At 41.4% G+C, this 18993-nt stretch overlaps 1 protein-coding gene across 3 annotated transcripts in view; it reads left to right on the top strand.

Moving 5' to 3' along the window:
* Positions 1-5350: 5350 nt before the first annotated feature.
* VRK2 (vaccinia related kinase 2) overlaps positions 5351-18993 on the top strand; it is a 69825-nt gene continuing 56182 nt past the window's right edge. Inside the window, exons 1-2 of one of the 3 annotated variants that reach the window (XM_019549239.1) lie at positions 5351-5532; positions 7151-7285. In XM_019549239.1, the coding sequence (XP_019404784.1) occupies positions 7156-7285 (130 nt within the window). In that variant the 5' untranslated portion in view covers positions 5351-5532; positions 7151-7155. Of the gene's footprint in view, positions 5533-7150; positions 7286-18993 lie in introns of those variants that run through there. The other 2 variants (XM_019549240.1, XM_019549241.1) reach the window with 2 other exon arrangements.

The following is an 18993-nucleotide window of genomic DNA, read 5'->3' as shown; positions in this document are numbered from 1 at the left end:
TCCAGGTTGGCGGTGGGGCAAGGGGGGAGACTGGGGGGGAGGGGCAGGGCCAAGCTGACCTTGGTGGCTTCCTGTGGGTCCTACTGCCCCTGGATCCTGTCATCCTTGACAGGCAGCCAGGAGCAGATAAATATTAATTTTCTAAATGTGTAGGGGCCCCACAGGCTGGATAAAATACCCTGGTGGGACAGATCTGGTCCATGGGCCATATTTTGCCCACCCCTGCTCTATATGCACACGTCTCAGAGGATGACACCTCTAAATAGTACAGGCTTATTAAAACAACAGATAATCAACAACTTTGTCATGATAACTAGACACTAAACAAATGTATATGCTAGCTATACAGTAGTCTATCCCTCCTCCCCTTCAATTACAATGCAGGCACTGCAATGATTTGAAATGTTAGATTAAAGGTTGCTCTCCTAATTTTTTCTAACTAAAAACAAAACATGAACAGCCAATATTCATGACCATAGGAGCTCTCACATAGCCTCGTGTATGCTGGTAGTGATTGGGTCTGCTGACTAGAGAATCCAAACAGTTATTTGTACTCTCAGAACTATATGTAACTCTCATTCTGCAGGGACACGCATCTTGGCAGAATCTCTGGCTCAGTCCTCTTGAGATGGAAACGGGTTCTTTCATAATTAGCTCTCACTGCAGAAAATGCATCTAGAATAACCTCTGTCATCCTTTCCCTCAAGTCAAACAACAGCCAAACAGCTGGTCACTCTTCCCTCCGAGGCAACAGTAGAGAGAAAAGAGGGTAGGGTAGACACCCTTGACCTGACTTTTATGAAGCTCATGTTTCCTGAGAGGTTGCTAATAGGATGATGATCCAGGCAGTCAGAGAAGAGTGAGCTGTCTCCACTCCAGCCCAAGAGAAAAATTTTACCTTTCCTCCCTTCTTTTACACAATGGAGCAGTTACTGGGTGAACAGCTTTACAAAGAACCAAAGCAGTTGAACCTATATATATAGATATGTGTATGCTTATTTTTATTCTTTCTCCCTTTGCTCTTTATGTAACACATGCTTTCATGAAAATCCCCATTCTTTATCTGAAGCGCCATGGAATGCACTTCTTATGGACAGAGAGGTCATTGTGCTTCACCTATAAGTGCTTAGATTCATAAATTTACTTATTTCACTGTTACATCCAGGAAAACCACTTTTCCAGTGCAACTTCTATTTTTCAAAAGTGCTTCTAAATTAAGTATATAATATGTACTGTTTTTAAAAATAAGAACCACCTACTACCAAGAAAAATGCACGATCTTGTTATAACAAGTGGATTATTTCAGGACTGTCAAAGGTCAAATAGGTAGAAACTCGCTTGTTCCTATATTAAGCCAGTCTCAAGCCTGTTCCCTATTTAAAAGCAAACCCCCTCCAGGTTATCCACTGGAATCTCCCTTTTCTGTGTATCCATTTTGTCCACTGTACTATAAACTTAAAATTACATAAGTCAAACAAACATTTACATAATTTTAAAAATGGGCAAGATTTGAAATGATGCAGTTGCAGTCATCTGTCTTCACTTTCTATTCTTCAAAGTATGTCAGAGAAGTATATAGCAAACTTCTCATTTAAAACCAATGAGGAAGCTAAACCTCACCTACATGTGTAAACATGCAAGCCTCTGTCTTGTTAAATGAGTCACTGGGAGGGTACGCAGCCTGACTTGAATTGACAAAAATAGCTTAGACAGCATATGCAAGTACGTAGCTTGTTATAAGTTAATCGTACCCTTGCGTCTTTGCTTTTAGTTTCACTTTTGCTATTGGTTTCCAATTACAGTATTTCAAACATCCCCTTCTTTTCATTATTTTCTTATTTTCTAGACTGTTATACACTTCTGTTCCCATTTTGTAATCTTATTCTTGTCAAAAACTAAAAAAAGCTTTATAGAATTTATACATATTTTTTGACTAAGAAGTATTCCATTCAGCCCAACTTTCCAATAGTTCTACGTATTTCACTAATTTCCTTATGCTCCTAAAATTCTGGACAGTTTCATGGAAATGAAATCACCCCATTCTCACTTTTTGAGCAACAGAGAAAAAAAATCAAAAGTGCAATTACAATTTTTGCTTATTTGGACAAACATATTTTTTCTATACGTTCACACTTAATCGGATTTTTTTCACACATATGCAATTAGATTTCACTGTTAATCTTTGGTTTCTATCATAAGCCTGCTTTTCCCACTGAAAAATATCTGTGACCTCTTCTACAGCTTAGGTTGGCAAAGTCATTAGTGAAGTATGGACCCACATTTTACAAACGGCTTTGAGAGCAATGCTTGATATCTGCTACATATCCATAGATTTTGTACATACCTGATTATATTCAGTGCTGCTTCTTGCCCTGGCTTGCATGCCTTTCTGGGTGTTCTGCAGGAGGGTGAACATATGGCTCAAACAGTAAGCCACTTAATTTTTTCATTTGGTTTTAGTTTAGTAATTATAATTCTGCTGTCTAATTCTTAAGCAAAAAAAGTTACCTGTTTAAACAGCAATGGCCCAACTATGTTATAACCTAAATTTGGAGTAGAAATAGGGAAGAGAGGTCAGGGGCAAAGCATTCTCTGTACTTTACATGTTCTTATATCCCCAAAGAGCCTTGAAAATCCCTGGTGTAATTACAGTAGCCTCCAAGGCATTGGCAATCAATATTAGAAAGGTTTCAAGTTCCTCTTTCACCAATTAGGAATTACAAAGGTCTGAAGGCAGCATAGTGGTTCTTCCCCACTTTTGTAGATGCAGGACATTGTGTTGTGTTTTGTGAACAAGCCAGTTTGGAGAAGGCATGGTTTCTGGTCCCGGGTGTCCTGAGAACACTTTGTAGGTGGTTGGGATATACCCTGTGAGAAAGGGTGCAAGATCCTTCCTGTCAGTGGTTCTTGTGTTGTAGCATGCATTAGTCATTATGTAGGGTACTGTTTCTTTAAATATTGCAGTACTGCATGCCTCTTTAGGCACAATGTTTGCTTCCGGTTTTGATTCCTGTTCAGAACAATGAAGTTATCAAACATGTAAACTGTGCTGCTTGCTCTCTCTCTACGGCTCTAGTCTAATCTCTCCACTTCTGTGGGGCCACAAAATATAACAGTTCTGTTGTTGACTGCTGGCTCTCTGGGCAAATGAAACCGTTCATTGGAAAGGAAATCAATCTTGTTGGCTGTGTTTTGGCAACTACTGTGGAGTAGAAGAAAAATCCACCAAGAGCATCAGGATTGGCCATGAGAAATTATTTGTGACTAAATTTGTTTGCTTCATTTTGAGCTAACCCTTTAGTTTCTGCCCTTTGCTTGCCATTTGGTGCAAGTTATTCAAGAAACACAAGTATCTCATGTGGCAAATAGGAAAGAAGTGGCCATTGAGGAGTCATTGTGCTCAAGGCAGGAGACAGCATGTGACGATAATTTCATCTGTTCATTGTCAATTAGTGTTGTCACTGGGATTTAATTGGTCATGAGCTTTGGGGACCATGTTAGACAGGGCCATATATTGCTTGGTGACAAGAAAAAATCTGCTTATTACTTGGAGGAAGTGGTAATCCATCCAGGACTGCAGTTGAACAAAAATACTCTCTAAATTCATTTCTAATCCAGGGATTAGATCCAAGGTGTGGCTGTTATGTGTGCTGGAATGATGATTAACTGTGAGTCATGGGGTGAAAACAGAAGAAGATTTTATGTCTCTGGCTTTTATCAGTGGGCATGGCTTAAGCCTATCAGGACAATAAATGTGGGGAATTCCACTTGGATCATTGATTCACTGAAATCATTAGGAATACATTGTTCTTTGTAGATTTGCAGGTGAACATGAAACTTCACGACTCAGGAGTTTGAAAAATGTTGTGTTTTCTGGGACAGCTACATTCCTGTGACCAGGTGGCTTGCCTTTTTTAAGGCAGGGCCTGAGGCTAGCCAGCCCCATGGTTATGTCTTGAAGGAGGTCAGCTCATCCTCACAGAAGAATAAAAGAGCACCACTGGGAAGGTTGTAGAAGGGAGCTGGGCTCCTACAGTAGGAGTGAGGGGTGTTTCAACATTGCAAGAGGCCAGGGGAAAGGCCTGTGGTACTTTAGGTCAGTGTTGGTAAAGGCACACTTTTGTTTGATGCTTTGCCTCAGTTTCCCTGCTTGAAGACAAGAAAAAAAAAGTGGGCCTGGAAAGAAATTGGGATATGGCTATTAAGGAAGGCTAAGAAATCCAGCTTGAGTGAAGGAAAATGGAGACAGCAGGTATCCTGAACTCGTACTGGGGAGCGGGAGCTCTGACAGCCCCCTGTTAGCTCTGAAGTCTGTCACCATCTTTAATATGTAATACAGGATGCAAAGCAGGAGACTGGTACATGGTTTCCTTCTTGTTGCTCAGTTCACAGGGACACATTTTCATTCACTGAGATTGAAGCATCTTGCAAAGAGAGGACATGCTCTGCATTTCACAAGGAAGGAAAGCTCCAAAATAGCAAATGCAGCTTGCTCAGGCCACACAGCCTGGAATACACACTCCGGTAGGGTGGCCGCCATAGAGGACAGTCCGGCTGTCCTCTGTCTTCTATTGATATAAAACCTGATGCCTTTAGGTCCTCTATTTTTCTCTTCAAGAAAGATACCTCATAAAGGTGTAAATACAGCATGAGCTGATTTAGCATGTTTATTTGATTTATATTATGATTTATATTATTGTATTGTATTAATGCTGGGATGCTTATCTTGCTGGGATCCTTGACCCTAGCTGACTTCCAGCCTCTGGGGCAGGGGCTGGACTCGATGATCTTCCGAGATCCCTTCCAGCCCTAATGTCTATGAATATTTAGTGCATGAAACTAAAAAAGTACCCCGTGTTACCCCCACCTCATAAAGGTGTCAGGTTTTGTATCAACAGATCTTGCGCTCCAACCCGGCGCCTCTACATGGAGCTGACTTGGAGCCTTCTCCTTGTGAGGCGGGGAGCAAAGCGGTCGAAAACAGCGGGGGGAGTTTGGGAAGCTGGGGTGTCACAGGGCTCCCAGACTGCCAACAACTCTTCCAGTGATCCCTGGAAGCGGAGAGACGGAGCCGCTGGTGTGACTTTGCTCTGTGCCTGAAATCAAGGGGAATATATTGAAACCCTTGGGAATACATTTCTCCTGGTCTCTTTGGAGAGCCCCCCTGCTGCTGCCTAGGACAAGCGGGGAGCCCTGGGCCCCGTCCCCTGCGGGTCTCAGCGCGGGGACGGACACAAGGAACCGCGAGTGGGACAGCCAGAGGCGCCGAGCCTGTTACCGGCAGGACAGGACGGGGCGGGACGGGGGCGGGAAGCGGCTTGGCCGGCTCCTCCCTGGCCGGCCGACTCCGGACGTGGCGGCGGCGGCGGCGGCCCAGGAAGGCGGTCGGTGCTGGGCTGCGGAGCTCCGGGGCGGCTGCAAGGAGGCGCCTTCAGCCCCGCCGTGACACTGAGCGTGTCTGGCTCCTGGAAGGGGGGGTCTTCACTCTTGCCCCTTCATTAGCTCAGCGGTGCCAAGAAGCCTCGAGGCCGGGTGAGACGCCCCTAGGGGCAGGGCTTCTTTCTCAGGCCTTTCTGTACCAGGGCCCATGTGTGAACCCTGCTGCCCCTCAGGCAAGCTGGCACTCTGGAAGGGGCAGCCCAGGGTTTCCCACGCTTGCCCCCTCTGAAGGAGCCTCCATTTTTAAAGTTTGGCCCCCCGTTTCGAGAGGGCGTTCACCACCCTTTTTCGCGCGGCTTGGCGGGCTGAGGAAAGCTGGGCGAGATGACCTCTGGAGGGGCAGCCTCTTCTCCAGCCCGGCGGTTCGTCATTGTTGGCAGAGATGTCAGGGCGCGGAAAGTTTTCTTGTGGAAAATTTCCCAAAACGGAATATTTTCCAGCGTGTGTTTTTTTTCTGTGGGAAGTCTTTTGTTTCTCAAAACTCACTGTTTCATAAAATCCGTTAGTAACAGTGAATGGGTGCCTAATACAGTATTCGGCAAGCTTGGCAGTTTCAAAATTGTAATGCATGTTTTCCAGGTGATTATCCCTAGAGAGAATACAAAAATGTTTTGTTGATTTGTATACAGGAGGGGAAATACACCCACGTAATTATCCAAACCCAAAATCAAGTTATGAATTCACCTAACTGTCTGTGCAGGTCAAATCAAAACCAAAGCACATCATATCATGTACAGTGCTTTGGGTGTGCTAAGATTAGTGTGTCAACAGTTTTCAGTACTTTGGGTTTTTTCCTTAAATTTAAACAAACTGTGTAACGGAAGTACATGCTATTGTGTATTGTCTTTACATTTTTACAAGTATTCCAATCACAATAATTTCTTTCCGCGTAAGGCTTGGGATTTGTTTGAATATCACATTTAAACCACACTAAGCGTGCTGTATTTAATGTTTTTCTTAATTAAACATTTCGGTTCAAATTCTTGTGGCTATTGGGGCCTACAGTTAACATGGGGTCCTCTTTTAGTTTTGTGTACTAAATATAAATCAAACATGCTAAATCAGATCACACTCTAGGGCGTTGGAAAATTTTCTAATTCAAGCTTTTTCTGGAAAACCCACATTTCTGGTTGTTGGCGGTGGAAGGGACCTTACAGATCATTGGGTCCAGCCCCCCTGCACTTGGGCAGGAAAGCCTGCTGGGTTTTCTCAATCTGTCGGTTGCAACCTCAAAGGTGGGTCACAAAAATATATGAAAGGGTCGCGAGCAAGCTTTAAAAATGGATCAGCAAACTTTAAAGGAGAAAAACATGGGGAACTGCAGGTTTCCCTTTGCAGGCTGGCAGAGTTCCAGCCTGCGAGGGGGTGCTTGGGGCTCTCCCTGCCTCACACACGGTCTTGCCCCACACACTGGGGGCTGGGGGTAACTTGGCAACCAGGCTGTGGACTAAAGCCTTTTATTTCCATTGTCTGACCAGCTGAACTTGAAGTATAGGCCCTCATTCTCCTTTTCCTTGCCTCCTGTTATTGAGAATTTCAGTTCAAAGAGAAGATAAGATGCTGCCATTTGGATTTAGTGGCATTTAATGCCTTCTTTGCACAGAGATAAGTGGTAATGGAGAATAGGAGCCAAACTGGATTAGGTTTTCTGTTTTGCTTAAAAGGCATTGACAGTTTTCATTTACTTTTACATTTCATTTTTTCTTTCAAGGTGTGATGCCACCAAAAGGGAAAAATAAGTTACCTGTTCCACTTCCAGAAGGAATGGTATTGAAAGACACTGAAGGGAAAGTGTGGAGGCTGGGCGCTATGATTGGCCAAGGAGGATTTGGTTTGATCTATTTAGGTAAAGTGCTGGTAGTATTTTGTGGACAGAAGTATTTTGTGAATGTGTTAGGAGTAGTTTTACTTTATCTGTAGTAACAATTTCCTTTTTTCATTACTGATCATTGTGATTTATGAATGTATTTCATCATCTTCACAACACACAACTGCTGAGAAGTTTTGCTGATGGAACTAAGTCCAGTATTCTTAACTGGACTGTTCAGAGTGGTAGTACCTTTGGCCTCTCAGACTGGATAAGTAGCATAGGCCAGTCCTGTGATTCAAATCTAGCTGTGGAGTGACCCTGTGCACTGGTGCATCTGGCATGTAGGGCTGCGTCATCTGGTCTGGGGGATTTCCAATGGGTTTGGAAATTTGGGGGCAGGGGGGCTGTGGCAGCATCAGTTGCTCCAACTCAAAGCAATTACCACTACCGTCACTCTTCTGTTGCCTAAAATCTAGACTGATGGAGAGCCCTGTGGAGTAGATGACAGCTCTGCAGATTTGGCTTGCAGGCTGGAGGTTGAAAATCAGTGGTTCAAATTATGGTTGGCATATGCTATATTGAAAAAAAAAAAAACATTTACCGTAGCCATATTTGAGTCAGTAGTTATTTAGATGCTTCTTGGTGCTGTGCAGTGTCATGAGTGATGACATTGATTCAGCCATGGCACTCTTTCTCTTGAGTTAGTACTGGTTCAGTGCTGTGGGCTTTGGAGGTACCATCCTTAGCTGAGAGAAAATCACAATACAAGATTTTTGGTCATTTCAGAATTGTTGTTGGTTTTCTTCACTACAAGTAGTACTAACTTTGGTGCCATATATGAATTAAAACTGTGAACTTTCTTGCATTTTCATTTGGAAGTGGTATTCTTTACTGAACCTGTTGCTATATACTCTTCAACAGAAGCTGCTTTTCACTCCTGAGGTAGTTATTCTTCAGAAGGCTGTAAATGATTCTGATATACATATAAAACTGTTGCTGCTGTCTATAAAAGATTTATATTCTGTTTTCAAAGCAGCATTATAGACTTTTTCTGCACTGCACATTTGCAGTATACACATGAAAACTAGTTCACAATGATCTGTCAGGGACTAAATTGAGCTTGTACTGAGACAGCAGTATAAAATTAATCCTGAATAGCAACAACAATGTAGTCCATCACCCCTAAAGGCAAAGATTCTCTATTTCATTTTTTTTTAAGTTAGATAGTGGAATGTTAGATACTATTTCCAGATTCTTGGTATTAATATTTAAAACCTTGCTGATCAAACTCCTTCAATACATAGACCAACTGCATATTGAACATAAAGGCTTAAAAGGTACAGCTGATGTTTTTTCTCTCCCTTTTGTACATGTTGTCATGGAAAGTATAATTGCACTTTTTTGGCATCCGTTCTTTCTTTGTTTCGGGTAGTGTCATTTCTTTATTTTCTATTTTCCCTTCTGTTTGTTTTTTTTTTGCCTGTCTATTATGAAGCCTTGTTTGTACTGAGTGCTTTGTCAGAGTATAATCTCCTAATATGTTGGATGATAGCAGAAGCTTTCCTTTTAGTATGGTTTTCAGACAACTGTTACAAGACAACTTTTCATGAGAATGAACGTTGTATAGCAAATGGTTTACTTCTCAGTTCTCTTGTTTATTAACTGCAAGTAGACCCCTGTCTACTCGCACCTGCCTGCATTGGTAGACCCCTGCACCTGTCTGGAGCTACACCAAATTTGGTGGGGCTTCAGGTAAGCAGAGTACTTTGCCCACTTTGTGGAGTCTTGGCGAACAAGCTCATAGTTCCTGTGGAAGTGTTAATTCATGGGGTCCCAAAAATAAGCATTCATCCAAATGAATGAATGGAACAGAGGTCCTCCTGCATTTCTCTATCAGGTAATATTGTCCATGCTTTGCTGGTCAGAAACACCTTTGATTGAATGAAACTCTTTCATGAATGGGCGATGAGTGCACAATAGCAGTAACCTGTGTTTTTACTTCTTGGAGACTGGTCTTGCATATGGTCAGATGTTGTTAAAAGAATACTATAGAAGCCTACTGTGCTTACTGTCAGCAACAGGAAGAGTTGCCAATATTGCTTCTGCATCCTGAAATCTGTGACTTCAAGGACAAAGCGAGTACATTTTCGAACAAACTGAAAAGAAGGATTGTGGACAAAGCAGCAATTAACTACTCTAATGTGCTCTATCATGGAAATTGTGTCTTCCATTTCATTGCATACATAGAGAAGAGTAAGAAGGCTTCATTGGCAACCAATCTACCATTGCTTCTGATTGTTCTCCACACGTTTATATAGCCATTCATTTAAATAATATGGAGATGGAGACAACTAATAAGAGCTTGACAACAATCCCAGTAATGCTTAGTTTAATCCATGTGAAGACAGCCAGAGTTTCGTTCCAGGATTTTGCTTCGTTCTATGTTCCACTATAAATAAAGTAGCATGCAAACCATTTTTTTTTAATTCTACACTGTCCAATAACATTCTCTCCTAATATTCATCTCTCCTAATATCTTTTTGTCAAATACTTTATCAACATCTGTTGCCCAAGGTCAAAAAGAAAAGGGAAAAAAAAACCCTTGCTGCCATATCTCTTTCTTGTTCTATTCTGTAGTGTTCTATTCATAGCCTTCCTTGGGTGAGATCAATAGCCAAGGCCCCTCAGAAATGAGCAGTCACAGAAAAGGCGAAGGGCAGAGCAGTTCTGATATTTACATTTTTTTTTCTTTTGATGTACATGATACCTTTTATGACCTTCCCTGTAATATCAGTCAGTTGCCTTGGAGAGATACTATGCCTAAAGCATATATGGGAAGCATAAGAAAATAGACCTTAGCATGAGCAACGGAATGAAGTCAAGGTGCCACCAGAGATTGCTGTTCAAGGGTTATTTGTAGGGAGGGGGGAAAAAGGAAGTAATGGAAGGGGAAATAGAAACTCTCAGAGGGCTCCCATAGAGAACAGAAACTGATACGTGGGACTTGGGTGTAATGCAACAATGAAAGAAGAAGAATCCAGGGGGAGTAATTCAACTGATTTTTAAAAATGTGCCTGAGAGCCATGAAGAAGATGGCTCTGTGGTACTTCCTGTTGCAGTAAAATCATACAAAAAACTTGTAAGTGATCTATCACACAGAGATCATTATGTTTCATACAAATTTGGTTAGTTTTCTGCCTGATCACACAGACCACCAAGATAACTTCATTTGTTATAATGTTTATTATTTTGAATCTTGGCAAGCTGAAGCAGAAAGCAGCCAGTGAACTAGCAGAGAATCACATTGCAGTCCACAGTCTTCACATACGCTACTGGATGTTCCTCCTGGGAGGTCTGCAGTGTAACAGAAGAAATACAGCTGTTGTTCCTGCTAGAATTCTTACTGCCATCCTTCTAATGGTGGCTAGGATTGATTTTAGTCCTCTTACCCCTTTCAAAAGGGAGACTAAATGCTTGACATAGCTCTGCACTGAAAGCCTGGTTTCCCTTGTGACAGATATGGGAGAGAGGCATGTAGCAAAGTTGTGGCTAAAGTAGGCAATGGGCCAGTGAGAATGGGCCCTGTAGGGGTATGAAACAAGGAAGCTGATTTCTTATGCTCACATGCTCATATCCACAGGGAAGCATACTGATGTATGAGGATTAAACCTCATTTAGGTGTTCTTGTTGCTGAGAGAGGTCCTTTTTCAATCTTTGAGACAGAGTTGTCTTAATATACATGTTGGTATATGTGACAGAGTGATTGCTAAGCCTGCAATAAGGTGATAATCCAGAGGGAATCCTAGAGAACTGAACAAAATGTGATGCTGAGCAGGAGACATTAGGCTTGAATGTCTGCAATATATGAACAGTGTAGCTCTTTATAAAAAAAAAAATAAAGGTTAACTTTACTGGCTGTATCTTTTAATAAGTATTTTTACAGCAGTGGTGTAAAGTTTTTGATGTACATTGTTATAGCTTAATTCCCCATTAAGTATGTTCCATACTCCATTAAACTGTAACAGTGTGCTTGAGAAATTTTACACTGCTTCTGCAAATATATTTACTAAAGATGCTTTTCTTAGAGGGTTCTCTTCAGTAAATCAAACCTGCTGAAAGCTATTTAATGACACAGAACTAGGGTTTGGTGATATAAGTAACTTTTTAAAGAAGACAACACCTAAACTTTTCTATATATACAAGTTGCTGATCTCTGATTATTATGTTCCTCCTTTCTAAAATACTTTTTAATACAGACATTTTCTTTGTTTTTTTTAAGTCCGTGCCTTTTCATCGATTTCTTGGGCCTTGTCTATGCTTCCTTATGTTTCAATTCTTGGATTTCCAGAGCAATTCTAAGTAGCATACAAGCGGTACAGTTCTTACCTTTGTTCCAGGAAGTGTAGTTTTCACCACTGTTTAAACTAGCTTAAACCTCTTCAGAAATATATGGCTTGTGCCATGGGAGAATTCTGTGGCCTTTGAGCCAGGCCTACTGAAGCTGCTCCATGTTAGTTTTCTTCTTTGACCTGCAATTTACCAGTGGCTTGCCATAGCATAGCTGGGACAGAATCATACTAGTCCTTTGACAAGGGCAAGAAAAAGGAACATGGCTAGGATTTCCATGATCCAGTGACTGTTTTATTGCCCTGTGGGGATTGGTGGAAGTACATAAGAATTTAGAATGGTATGACTTAAAGAGAATACCAGACACTCATTTATCTCCTTGATCACAGCTAATGATTAATATGGGACTTGATATTAATCATTCTCTTGTCTTACTGCAAGGACTCCATTAATGCACAATTTGGGCTGAAAATTTAAACATAAAAAGGTCACAAGTGCTCAGTTAAAGTTCTAAAACCCAATGTTAAATGTCACTATCCACCATCATAAGTTTGAGATTTCCTTTCCTTCATTCCCAGTGATTATACTTTGACTTGAAGTGTTCAGTAGTCCTGATGTCCAACTCTTTGCCCAAAGGCAGGATGCCCTATTCCTAAACAATCCCAGGTAGATTCCTGACCAGCCTCTTCTTAAAAAAAAATCCAATGAAGAAATTCCAGAGTCTCCCTAAGCAGCTTGTCTAGTTTTCTATTAGGAAGTTTCTCTTCAGAGTCAACCTAATCTGCTTTGCTGTAGTTTTAAACCATCATCCTTGTGCCCTGCTTTCTGTGGCAGTTCTTTCATGCCATTTTTAAATGGCTATCTTGTCTCCTTCCTCCCCCCCAACTGACTTAATCTCCCGTTTTCCAGAATAAACATGTCCAGTTCCTTCAATTTTTCCTTATGCAGCTTGTATTTCAACCCTTATATTGTCTCCCTCATTCACCTTTTTAAAATGCAGATTCCAGAACTACACATAGTACTCCAGTTAAGGCTTAACCAGCGCTGAGTTAAGTTACAGAATGGCTTACCTTGTTTTGCATACAATACTTCTCTTAACATAGCCAAAAATTACATTTTGGTGGTGGTGGGGGTTGTGACAGCTTCACATTACTGCCTTATGATGAGATTGTGATCACTATAATCCTCAGATCTTTCTTAGCAGTGCTGCTGCCTAGTGAATTATAACCCATTCTCTGTGTGCATATTCAGTTTTTCTTTCCTTAGTTAGCACTTTATATTTGTCTTTGAGTTTCATTCTGCTGTCCATAGCCCATCTAAGATCCTTTTGAATCCTAATCCTCACAAAATATTTGCAAGATCTTCCAATTTAGTATAGTCTGCAAACCAGATGAATAAACACTCAATTTATGAGCTCAAGTCACCAGTAAAACTGCTAAACAGCACCAGACTGAGAACAGGCATTGTGAAACTTCACTTGAGACCTCCTCCCATTCTGACATTGGTCCATTTACAGTTAGCCTTTGCTTGTGGTTAATCGGCCAATTAGATATCCATATAAAAAATTCTTTGTAATCCACCCTCCAGTTTACTTTTGAGAATGTCATGTGGGACTATCAAAAGCCTTAATAAATTTCCTTTACCCACCAAACTAGTTACCTTGTCAAAGAAAGCAGTTAAGTTTGTTTGGCTTGATTTGTTCATGCCAAAACTATATTGGCTGCTGGTGATCACCCCTTTAACTTTCCAAGGTATGTACAAATTGATTGTTTAACTATGCCTCATTAATTAAAAAAAACTTGTAGCATTACAACATATGGTGACAGCGAAAGCTTAGCGACTTCTGGCCCATTTCTTGTTGGTGGCTTGGAGAAAAGCAGGTCAGATATTAAGTCAGAGTGCTTGCATGTGTATGTATGCATGTCTCCTAAGATATGGGAAGTTCTTAAAGCCCAAACTGCTTCCCATATCATAGAAAATTAGGGTTGCGAGGGACCTCTGGAAGTCATCTAGTCCAATCCCCTGCTCAAAGCAGGACCATCCCCAGCTAGATCATATTGGCCAAAGCTTTGTCTAGCCAGGTCTTAAAAACCTCCCAGGATGAAGAGTCAACAACCTCTCTGGGTAACCTGTTCCAGTGTTTTACTACCCTCCTAGTGAGAAAATTCTTCCTCATATCTAACCTAAACTTCCCTTGTTGCAACTTGAGACCATTGCTCCTTATTCTGCCACCACTGAGAACAGTCTAACTCCTTCTTTTGAACCCCCTTTCAGGTAGTTGAAGGCTGCTATTAAATCCCTCCTCAGGCTTTTCTTCTTCAAACTAAATAATCCCAATTCCCCTAGCCTCACCTCAGAAGTCATATCCCCCTCACCATTTTTGTTGCCCTCCACTGGACTGTCTCCAACTTGGCCACATCCTTTCTGTAGTGGGCGGCCCAAGACTGACACAGTACTCCGGATATGGCCTCACACACCTGTCAACACAGCCCAGTATGCCATTAGCTTCCGTTGTAACAAGGGCACACTGTTGGCTCATGCTTAGCTTATTTTTCACTGTAATACCCCCAGGTCCTTTTCTGCAGAGTTGCTGACCAGCCAGTCAGCCCCCAGCCTATATTGGTGCATGGGATTTTTCTATGGCCTTGCTGAACCTCATGAGACTTCTTCTGACCCAATCCTCCAATTTGTCTGGGTCACTCTGAATCCTAGCCCTACCCTTCAGCGTATCTACTACTCCCCCCAGCTTGGTGTCATCTGCAAACTTGCTGAGGGTGCACTCTATGCCATCTTTCAGGTTATTGATGAAGACATTGAATAGAACCAGCCCCAGCAGTGACCCTGGCGTAATCCACTTCATACCGGCTGCCACCTAGACATTGAGCCATTGATTACTACACTCTAAGCCCGATGCTCCAGCCAGTTTTCTATCCACCTTACAGTCCATTCATCTAGCCCGTACTTCCTTAGGTTGCCTGCGAGAATGCTGTGGGAGACTGTATCAAAAGCCTTGCTAAAATCAAGGTATACCACATCCACTGGTCTCCCCGCATCCACAGAGCCAGTCACCTCATCATAGAAGGCATTGGTCAAGCATGACTTGCCCTTGGTGAATCAATGCTGACTGTTCCTAGTCACTTTCTTCTCCTCCAAGTGCTTAGAAATGGATTCCTTGAGGATCTGCTCCATGATTTTTCCAGGGACTGATGCAAGGCTGACTGGTTTGTAGTTCCTTGGATTCTCCTTCTTCCCTTTCTTAAATGCAGGCACTATGTTTGCCCTTCTCCAATCATCTTGGGCCTCTCCTGGTAATCATGAGTTTTCAAAGATGGCCAGTGGCTCTGCAATCTCATCAGCCAACTCCTTCAGCCCCCTCAGGTGCATTGTATTTTGTCCCATGGACTTGTGTATGTCCAGCTTTTCTAAATAGTCCCTAACCTGTTATTTCACCACTGTTGACTTCTCACCTCCTCAGACTGTGCTGCCAGGTGCAGTTGTCTGAGAGCTGACCTTGCCTGTGACTACTGAGGTAAAAATGGCATTGAGCATTTCACTCTTTTTTTTTTTTTTTTCCTAAAAGCACAATAGGGTATTTGTACATGACACAGGGATTTAGTTGTCCTTAAACTGCTGCAATTTAGGGTGAAGTAAACACCCATGTCATGTACACCCATGTCAGAGCCTGATCCTTATCTGCCTCTCCAGCAATGGGGAGGGGAGAGCAAGTTGCTGGTGGGAAGAGCGGTTCCTGAGTTGCAGGCGGGAGCTAGTGCTTCCCTGTGCAGCAGCGGTGGCACCTGCCTGCAGGCACCTGGGGGGCACCACAGCTGTGGAGGGAATCGCTGGGCCCCTGCACAGCTGAGGCAGGCAGGCTCTGGAGAGAAGAAAAAAAGATCAGGCTTGCTGCTATTTTTTTTCCCTTCTGTGGAGCCTGCCTGCACAGGCTACCTGCCCAGAGTGAGTCTAAAAGGAAACTTTGGACATATAGGCCTAAAGATGCAGATTGATTCTGTACATTGAATTGTATAATCATTGTTTTTAGGATATCAGGCAGAACTTCTGAAGATAAAATATAAAGCTAGTTTGCCTAATGACTGCTTTTTGATTGGTGCCTGCACCCTATTGAAACTGGCATCACATCTTCTTAGTAGGCAGTGTGTCAGCCTGGCAGATGGGCAGAAGTGCACATGTGCCAGAAAACAGTGTGTGCATCAAGTTTTAAGTATTAGAGGCATGGACTTTCATCCAAGAATACTGTAACAGCAGACTGTGCATAGCTTTGGTGCCTGAGGTTAAAGGATATGTCATACCTACTCCAGCTCAGACAGTAACTTTGAAAGTTAAAAGGTGGCCTTCGTAGCTATGGACTGCAGAACTTTGGCACTGGTAGCCCATGATTAAAATGTAGTAGAAAGATGAGAGAAAATCAAAGAAATTCCAGCCAGAACTGCTCTGTATTGGAGGCATTTGCAGACTAAATCCAAAACAGTTTTGCAGGGGAGCTCAGTTTTTCATTGGCTAGGTCAGCGAAGTTGTTATGAAAGCTGGATTGCAATCTACTGTAGAGGCTTCTGTACATGTAGTGTCTTCATAATAGAATCTTAAGGAAGCTGAAGGAAGACTTCAAAGAGACGGGGTTGAAAAAGCTCCTTTAAAATGTGTGTATACAGAGAATGGTACTGTATTATTGGGACAAAATCAGGGCTAGTGTAAACTGAAACAAGGGTCTTCCTCAGATAACAGCTCATCTACAGTCTCTTTTAAAATACGTAAAGCTTCAATTTCACAAGAGGTTTGGCTGGGGAGCAAAGTGGGGAAATATATAATGGGTCCGAATAAAAATAGATGTTTGATTCATCATGGTACATTCTGTTCTTAAAATGTACTTGAAAACTACAGTAAATTTAACAACACCAAAATGTTTATGGTGGTCACTGTGAATTAATTGTTTTTATTAACATCAGAGTCATATGAAAATAATTCTTTAAGATGTTTACATCAATCAGAACGATTAGAAGCAACAGAATTTGGGCCTCGTTGATTCTGTAGGCGCCAGGATTTTTCTACTCTTCTTATTTCCAGAACATGACCAAACCAGCTTTTGAATCTGGTGTTAAAAAAATCCTTGATTCAAAATTTTATTTCTGCACAAACTGAGCTAAGACAGTGTCCACTGAAAAACTATGCAAACATAAATCAATAAAAAATGATTTGAGAGAACTTTGTTCATGTTTCCAAAACATCCAGCAGAAGCAAGGAGACCAGCTGTGGGCAGAAGTATGGATATTTTTCCTAGCTGCCAAATAGATGTTGTTTTTCTTTTCCACTGTGTAAACTTTGTCAACAAAACTGATTCTATGAGTACCATTGAAATCCTTCATTGTATTCCAGACATGACTGCCACAAATTAACTGCTAAAACTAAAACTGGCACATTAAAACTGGCAAATAAAATTGGCACACTTCTTTGTCAGACTGCATGCAATTGTGCCATGTAGTCCTAGAAAATCACGGTTGATCCAGAAATGCTCGATTGTTACATTGTCATATTAAAACTCGGGAAGCTACATTAATTAAGGTTGCAGTAGAAGCCAACAAAAGCAATGAAATTCACAGCTAAAACTGATAGAAGCACCCTAAATGCTTTGTCTGGGCAAAGCTAGGGAATTTTGGACCTAGGTTAGTTTGAGGTAACTTTTTTCCTTCAATGGTTAGGTGACAAATGTAAATACTATCAAAACATTTTTTTATTCCAGCTTGTATTTTAATACAGTTTGTCAGCTACTCCTCTGTGCAGTAGTTGTAACTCATGGCAATGTTTCCAATTAGTTGGAAACTGAAAGGAAAAAGTTACTGAAATATGAAGATACATTACAGAAATAGTTCTTGGTGTACAACACACCCCTCTGATATGCAGTAGTTTAGATGAAATGTGCGTATGTACCAGTGCCACAGACTGGGGATTTTTGCTTGTTATGGTGTTATTTCAGGGTACCCTTTCCTAACATAGTCCAACCATACAGTGCCTGTGGCACCATGTGTTAGGTGCCATAACAGTCACCCTGCATTTCAGCACTGCTCTCCTGCAGGGTCTCTGCTTACTGTTTTCTACTTAACTGATTGTAATGTAATAAATAGCCATGTGCTATTGCACAGAACAAGGCATGGTTAATTATATGTATACAGTAATTAATTATGAGTTGAACCTGTGAGAGAGTGGTGCTGGTCTTTGAGAGATATAATCAGACTGATAAACCTTGGAAGCCTTTCTCTTTTTTTTTTGTTTGTTTTTTTTTTTTTTAAGTAGGCATGTGCAGTAAAGTTGATTTAAAAAAAAAAACAAAACAACCCAACAAAACTCCGTAAATGACCAAAAACTGTCTGTCTCACTGGCAAACCACAGGAGATAAAAGTATCTGCTGTACAGTATATGTGGTTAATAAAATGGGATATGTCGATGCGTCTTATGCAATATTAACAGCATGAACAATTTTGGGTAAATCAATATTTCTAGAAATAATCACTGAAAACATTTTTGCTAATATTATCTGTAGAATGTATTGCAGTGGTTGGTGCAGTATGCTTGTTACATGTTTAAAGATTATTCTGTATATATGCAATAACAATTATACATCTTTTTTCCTTACTTGTACCTTACAGTTTTAGAACACACATTACAATATTCCTTGTTCCTTAGCTAGTTTCCTTCTCCCTTGTTGCCTCAAAGCCACATCTGCCACAGTCCTTTCACTCTTGGCTTGACGTTAGGCTGTGAGTTTTCTTCAAAATGTGCTATGAGCAGAGCTTCAAAGATCAGCTGGAAACTTATACTGTAAGAAACTAGGGGTTTAGACTCTGGTGCCAGACTACCACCAATTAATTGCCCTCTTTTTCAGTAGTCTGGTGAGCAGGTACTTGCTAATCAAATTCAGAGTATGTGCTGTTAAGAAAGATGGCCCTATCACAGTAGCAGGAAGTACCTATGAAGTTACCTACAGGAGCATTCAAATAAAACCAGCCTCTTCCAGACACACTTAGATTCTGCCTCTTGGTATGCACCTATTCTTTCTTGATTAAAATAAGCTAGCTTCCATCTTCCTGTCAGTAAGCAAATTACTATGCTCCTGCTTAGGCCATATGGCATTGCTAAGCTATCAGGGAAACATGTGAAATATAGTGGGAAATTATCTGTGGATATTTCAACATGTGGTCTACAGTCGGTTGGACCAGGTTAAAGCATGGTTCAAGGCCATAGTCTTGAACCTTGGTTCTGTTTCCAGAGATGGAGAGAGATCAAAATCCAGCCTTTCATCTAAAAATAAAAAATGTTTCCTGTGCATTCTGTTTGTTAACAAAAAAAAAAAAACCCTTGAAAATGCAATCTGTATTTGCCTGCCT

Source organism: Crocodylus porosus, unplaced genomic scaffold (genome assembly GCF_001723895.1).
Source record: "Crocodylus porosus isolate Cpor-Errol unplaced genomic scaffold, CroPor_comp1, whole genome shotgun sequence".
Classification (NCBI taxonomy): domain Eukaryota; kingdom Metazoa; phylum Chordata; order Crocodylia; family Crocodylidae; genus Crocodylus; species Crocodylus porosus.
This window is presented reverse-complemented; position numbering and strand designations above follow the sequence as displayed.